A 6,507-nucleotide genomic window follows, 5' to 3' on the forward strand; every position below is an offset into this window, starting at 1 on the left:
GTTTCCTGTTGTCGCTGTAACAAACCACCACAAACTTAGTGCCTGAAAACAACACGGATTTATCAGTTTACAATTCAGAAGCCCGAAGTGAGTCACAGCAGGGCTGTTACCTCTGCAGGCTCCGGGGAGGATCTGTCCGCTGGCCTTTTCTAGCCTCACCCGACGCCTGGGATCCTGGGCTTCAGGCGTCAGCAGCGTGATTTCTGCTCCCCTCCCTGCTTCCCTATGATCAGGACCCCACAATTACACTGGGCCCACTGAGAGGACCTGGGACAATCACCCCATCTCCACGCCCTGGCCAACACAGCCCAGACTTAGCCCAGAGGAGGGTTCAGGGGGAAGTGGTCAGTGTGTGTGGACCTGGAGAGAGGACGTAAATGAGTCCACAGAAATCAAAGGCAGTGAGGAGGGAGCAGGGGATGTGAGGTGTCAGGTCAAAGCAACACCAGCAAACCCTCACCTGGGGCTTAGGATGCGCCAGGCCCCGGTAGGTGCTCCACACACATCAGTGCATTCACTCCTCCCAGGTGGCACCGCGACCACCCCCATTTTGCAGGTGAGGAGAATGAGGCATAAAGGGGCCAGGCAACTTGCCCAGGTCACAGGGCCCATGCAAAGCACAAGGAAGCTTCATTGATTCATACTCCCCTCCCCCAACACAATTCTGCCCAATCTATATGCTGCTTGTCTTAATAGTCACTTAATATTAAATTAGCTCATTCTCAATCTAAATGAATATAAAACAAACTTTATCTTACTACAATTATCGGAAAAATCAGTGTGGATAGAAAATAAATACTATGAAAATGAAGTGTTGTTAAATCCTCTCTAGATTCAACTCCCTGCTAAGGGCTCTGGATTCAACGGGAGAGTAGAGAACGTCAGAGAGGAGTTAAAGACAGGCTGGCACCAAACTGGGACTTGCTCGTTGGTGTAATTGGAAGGGCTGAAAGAGAAGTAGGAAGGGGATGACCTTCTCCCCATGGGAGAGGACGCGATTTAGAGATGTGGCCCTGCCTGCGGGATGGGGGGGCACCGTGTGGCTGGGGGCACAGACTCAGGAGGTAGGGCCCCACGTCACCGCCTTCCGCCAGCCCAGCCCAGCCCTGGGCACTGCCTCTCCGTTTCCTTAGGGGATCCTGACTCTCCGGGAAAGAATGACGGTAAAGCGCCAAACCTAACACATGGCAAATGCCTCATAAACACAAGCTGTTGTCATTATCATCATCATCAAGCTTGGCACACAAGTCCCTGGCCTTTTTGAAATTTATTTTTTATTTCATAGATAATGACTGTAATCATTATCTATGTAATCAGCGGTTTCTCTGTGCTGATCTTTCTTCTGGGTTTTATATGGATACCCTATTTTCTATGTATTAGAATATTAAGCATATAAGCACATATGTTAAGAACTGTTATTATCCCTATTTAAACTAATAAGGTAACTTATTCTTACTCCTAAGACCTCGTAGAGGATGATTTTTGCTCACGGGACTGCAAAGCCGGCCCACGAAACGTTCCCAGGGGTCCTCATGCCCCCTTTTCTTTGGGGCGGACCCCAGGACCCCGACCTCTGGGAACCAGTGCTGACTGACCGCGCAGCACCCAACCCCCGCGAAGCCCCGCCTCCAGCGCGGGCCCTTAGCTCCGCCCCTAGCTCCGCCCCCGACGCACACCCCTTCCGGCCGGCGCTCGTCGGCTGACGCGTGACGTCACGGCCCCGCGCCGCCGGCGCTTCTGCGCGCCTGCGCCGCGGGCGGAAGGTCGTGTCTGTGACCGGCTGGGCGTTTGGAGCAGCTGTCGCCATGTTGTCGGTTGCTGCCCGCTCGGGCCCCTTCGCGCCGGTCCTGTCGGCCACGTCCCGCGGGGTGGCGGGCGCGCTGCGGCCCCTGGTGCAGGCCGCGGTGCCCACCGCCTCGGAGACTCCAGTGCTGGATGTGAAGCGGCCCTTCCTCTGCCGCGAGTCGCTGAGTGGCCAGGCCGCGAGCCGGCCTCTGGTCGCTGTCGTGAGCCTCACCGGTAAGCCAGCCAGGCCAGGGGTTCCCCCTCTCTCCCCCTCTGTGGCCTTGGGCCCAGGGATCCGCTCAGAAGGGCGAGAATTGGGGAAATGGGACCGGGCGGCCGGCTGGGTGGAGCGGGCGCGTCCGGGTCCGTGTTTTTCCTGGGCAGGACACTGCTGGGCGAGTGATCGCAGGTGTCCACCGGCTCTGGAAGCCGGCTCCCGGCCTCAGGCTCCGTTTTGACTTCCATCAGTTACGTTCTAGAGCTCCAAGCTCCGACTGCGCCCAGCAGAGTCGGATCCATTTCTCACCGGTGACATGGACCAGCGGTTATACCGAATTCGCGGGTTGTGTCCTGAGGTTCGGATGAAACCAACCTTACATAGAGCCATGAGTACACTTGGGGGGCATTTGATAAACGCTCAGAAGTAGGAACTACTAATACTTGGGAGGTTGTCCCGCTGGCCACCGGCGATTGCTGTGGTGCCCCCGCCACACACAGTCCACACAGCGGCACAGTCTCAAGGTCAGTCACAGTGCAGGCATCAGCCGTGGTTTCAGGCGTTTCCCGCCGTGGTCAGTCCATCTCAGAGCCGTAGATGGTTTTCCCGTTTCACAGATGAGGGGACAGCGGAGTAGGGCTGCTGACACACACTGTCCCGGAGGCCGGGTTGAGGACCTATGCACCCTCTGGCAGGTCCTGGGCCCCCTCTGTGCCTTGTCTTCGTTTCTCGGTTCGTGCACTGTCCTGAATTGGTGGCGTTTGGGCCAGTTGCCTTAGTCTGAATCACTGGCATCATTTTAAAAGCCTGGGAGGATCTCTGGCGACCCTTGAAATGTTGGGAACTGGTCCCCCTGGGCCCTCGTTCCGCCTGGGTCTTCTGGTGTGCTCGGTGGCTGCAGTGGTGCTGGCGCAATTCTCCCAGGCCTCCCAGGCCTCCCTGGCCCACTGCTGGCCTCCTGCCACCTACCAGGCCCGTGACACTTTCCACGCTGCGTTGTGTTTGCTGTGCTTCCTCTGACCTTGAGCTTGAGGGCGTGGAGAAGGTCTCCTTTGTTTTTCTCCCTCCCCTCCTTGTGGGTTCTGCACATAGCAGGTGCAGAGTGTTTCTGAACAAATTCAGTGGGATTTTGTTAGGGGGCACTCTGGGTTGCGGGGAACCCTTTCCAAGTGGGAACAAAGCACCCTTGCAGGCCCAGTTGACCTGGAGGTGAGAAACGGGGGAGACCATCCAGTAGCACAGGTGGACAGCATCATTGGACTGTGTCACAGTGGCCACAGGGTTCCTTCTGAACCCACCATTCCCTGAAACTGGTAAAAGCTGGGGCGCTGTGTGGCAGCCAGTTGTCTGAAATTGCACCCTGCAGCTGTGGCTGAGGGCACGGGAGACCCTCCTGTTGATGTCCTTTGTGGGAAGGTGATCAGCAGAGGCTTTGGGCTGGGAGGGGCTGGAGCAGAGGGTCCCTCCCTGAATGGAGGAAGATTTCCAAGGTGCCTGAGAGCCCTTCTGAAACAGGACGAGGCAGACAACACACTTTGACTTGTGATGCCGCTTTACATTTTCTGTACAAGTAACTGATTTCGCTTTAATTTGGAACGAAATCTAGCTAGCCAGTTCAGGGATCTTTGCTTTTAAAAGTCACAAAAGCAGTTCGTGTGGATTATTTGGAGAGTGGTTTTTGCACCAGGCCATTTAATCCCCCAGTGCCCTCTGGATGGCCCAGCGGCACAGGAAGTGTGACCTGCTGCGCAGGCGGCCAGCAGACTGCCGCGTCTCCTTGCTGTCAGATCTCCAGCTGAGGCTGTCAGAGCCGTTCTGGTTACTGTTTCCGTACGTTTCCGTGTGTGCTGTTACCCGGTTGAGGGTAGTGGTGTCGTTTTTAATGGAGAAGTGTTTACTTCGGTCTCTGTCAGGTATGATGTAGTCCCAGACGATGCTAAGGGAGAGTGTTTTGTACTGGATCCCACGCCCCAGCCCACACTGAAAGGTTCCCGTTGGGCAGGGTGGGGCAGTGCCTCATGGAATGTCGCTTTGCCGTAGTTGGGAATAGCAGGTAGTCACTGCCTGTGTCTTGGTTTAGCCAGAAAAGTGCACCAGGCGGTTTCAACAAGCCTCCCTGTAAAGTTACAGACTCCGAGAGCCAGTAGATCACAACTTAGATGAAAATACACTTCATTTTGAAAACAACACATTTTCTAAAAGTGAGGGACTTTTGGTGACCCATTTTCTGGGTAAAGAGATTTGCATCCTGAAACCTGCTTCACAGTGATGCCAGCAAGTGGGCCATTTTTCAGGCATTTAAACCTGCCACAGGCAGAGCACGTGGTCCGACACTCACTCAACGTGGACGCCTGGCCAGGCGGAGTCCCACAGTGGCCGTGCACCCCAGAAGGACAGGGTCCTCCCCAGAAGGACAGGGTCTGCCCCAGGGGAGCAGGGACCTTCAGTGAGGGGGCGGCCACCTTCTTCCCCAGAACATATTGAAAAAGCTGGTTCTTTGGGGGATTTGATTTGATTTTAATAGCTGTTCTTTTTTTGTAAGGATGTCCTTTTCTGCCAGTTAGGGGATTTACTTGAAGTGAAAGTGATGCAGATTTACACCTTAAGGTCTGAGATAGAAATAACCTAAATTTTCTGCAGCTACAGTTATGCTACAGTTCATAGACTGTTTATCTTATAATTGGTATTTTACGAATTGTTAGCTGTTCTTTCAGAGAACAGATAGACAGGAAATGTAGTAAGGTGGTTTAATGTATCAGGTGGACTAGGTGTGAGCTGCAGGGTTCCTTCTGACCCGGAGAACGGGGACACAGTTCACACGGTTGTGCAGTGGGCTCAGGGCCATGGGTCTCGGGGGCCCGAACGCAGTAGTGCTGTTCCCAGGGCTGTCTGACTCTGTGCACGGGAGGCCACACGGGAGGCCGAGTCATCTGAAGCCCTGGTTGGCGGTGTGTGGTGAGGCAGAGCCCGTGTGGAAGTGGAGCTTGGCGTCGTTCTGTTTTTAGCATTTCAGACACTGGCTCTGCTAACCCGCCCATGTCTGAGACCACCAAGTGTGATTTTTTAACATTTTTATAACTTGATTCTCGCTGGTGAACTCGTCAAGGCCTGCCGGCTGATGTATCCCCCCAGTGGGCTCCTCGCCCAGTGGTGTGCTAACCCTCTGTTATTCTTGCAGCCCCGGCGTCCGTGCGCTACTCCCACACCGACGTCAAAGTGCCCGACTTCTCCGACTACCGCCGCAGCGAGGTGCTGGACAGCAGCAAGTCCTCACGAGAGAGCGCCGAGGCGCGGAAGGGCTTCTCCTACCTGGTGACGGCAGCGACCACGGTGGCCGTCGCGTACACCGCCAAGAATGTCGTCTCCCAGTTTGTGTCCAGCATGAGCGCCTCCGCGGACGTGCTGGCCATGTCGAAGATCGAGATCAAGCTGTCCGACATCCCCGAGGGCAAGAACATGGCCTTCAAGTGGAGGGGCAAGCCCCTGTTCGTGCGCCACCGCACCAAGAAGGAGGTGGAGCAGGAGGCTGCGGTGGATGTGGCGCAGCTGCGGGACCCGCAGCACGACCTGGAGCGCGTGAAGAGGCCCGAGTGGGTCATCCTGATCGGGGTCTGCACCCACCTGGGCTGCGTGCCCATTGCGAACGCGGGCGACTTCGGTGGCTACTACTGCCCCTGCCACGGGTCCCACTACGACGCGTCGGGCCGGATCCGGAAGGGGCCCGCGCCGCTCAACCTCGAGGTCCCCTCGTACGAGTTCACCAGTGACGACCTAGTGGTGGTGGGTTAGGGACGTGGCGTGGCCTGCCTCCCCCCCCCCCCCCCCCCCCCTGGGCCCACCCCCAGGGGGCGCTGGAGAACAGGTCTCCCGTGCTTCAGGCTGTCGGAGTGGGCAGTCAAGATTAGCTGGCGGCACCTTTGCTGACAACGCAAGGATAATGTGAAGTGAAGGGAATGGGATGTCGGGTCCTGCCGGTCACCCACCCAATAAAGCCACTATTGAGCGCTGCGGGGCTCAGAGATGTGAGAGGTGCAGTGTCTGGTCATTGTCATTAAAAGTCACTGGCTGGTGCACGGGCCCCTGTGAAGTCTGTGATGGACGTTCGTGTTTATTCATCTCGGTTGGGGCCACAGTCGCTGCAGGGCCGTGGTTGTGAGATTAAACCAGCCGGCCACCTCCCAGGCCGGAGACTCGGGCGTCTGCGGGTCTCCCTTCGGCCCATGAGCTCTGGCTGTGCCCCCTGCCCTGCCTTTCCCTCACACGGACTGTCATGCGTGGGACAGCGCTGACCGCAGTCCGCTCTGAGGGCTTGGCCCGGCTCCAGCTGGCCATGTCCTGCCTCCGAGAGAGGCCAGGACAGTGTTTCGTCCCTTAGGGGAATGAGTGAGTAGTTAGAATTTTTCAGCTTTAAGAGGAGGTGGGGGGGATATTACCCGAGGAAGCTCTGCAGCGGGAGGCGCAGGGAGCCGGGCGCCTGAGCCCCAGTCCCGCCGGCAGCAGCGACC

The 6,507-nt window shown here is 56.7% G+C and overlaps 1 protein-coding gene across 1 annotated transcript; it reads left to right on the top strand.

The window, feature by feature from the left end:
- The first annotated feature begins 1,741 nt into the window (after positions 1-1,741).
- LOC119049098 (cytochrome b-c1 complex subunit Rieske, mitochondrial) lies at positions 1,742-5,826 on the top strand. Its single transcript, XM_037145025.2, has 2 exons — positions 1,742-2,019; positions 5,181-5,826. Exons 1-2 carry the CDS (start codon positions 1,806-1,808, stop codon positions 5,789-5,791), a joined length of 825 nt encoding a protein of 274 aa, XP_037000920.1. The 5' UTR covers positions 1,742-1,805; the 3' UTR covers positions 5,792-5,826.
- The last annotated feature ends 681 nt before the right edge of the window (positions 5,827-6,507 follow it).

Source organism: Artibeus jamaicensis, unplaced genomic scaffold (genome assembly GCF_021234435.1).
Source record: "Artibeus jamaicensis isolate MK-2021 breed Jamaican fruit bat unplaced genomic scaffold, CSHL_Jam_final contig_755, whole genome shotgun sequence".
Lineage (NCBI taxonomy): Eukaryota > Metazoa > Chordata > Mammalia > Chiroptera > Phyllostomidae > Artibeus > Artibeus jamaicensis.

Excerpts from the sequence above, each read along its gene's own strand:
- LOC119049098 (XM_037145025.2), top strand. The coding sequence starts at position 1,806 with ATGTTGTCGGTTGCTGCCCGCTCGGGCCCCTTCGCGCCGGTCCTGTCG. Across the intron at positions 2,020-5,180 it reads CGCTGTCGTGAGCCTCACCG|CCCCGGCGTCCGTGCGCTAC; the intron begins GTAAGCCAGCCA and ends TTATTCTTGCAG.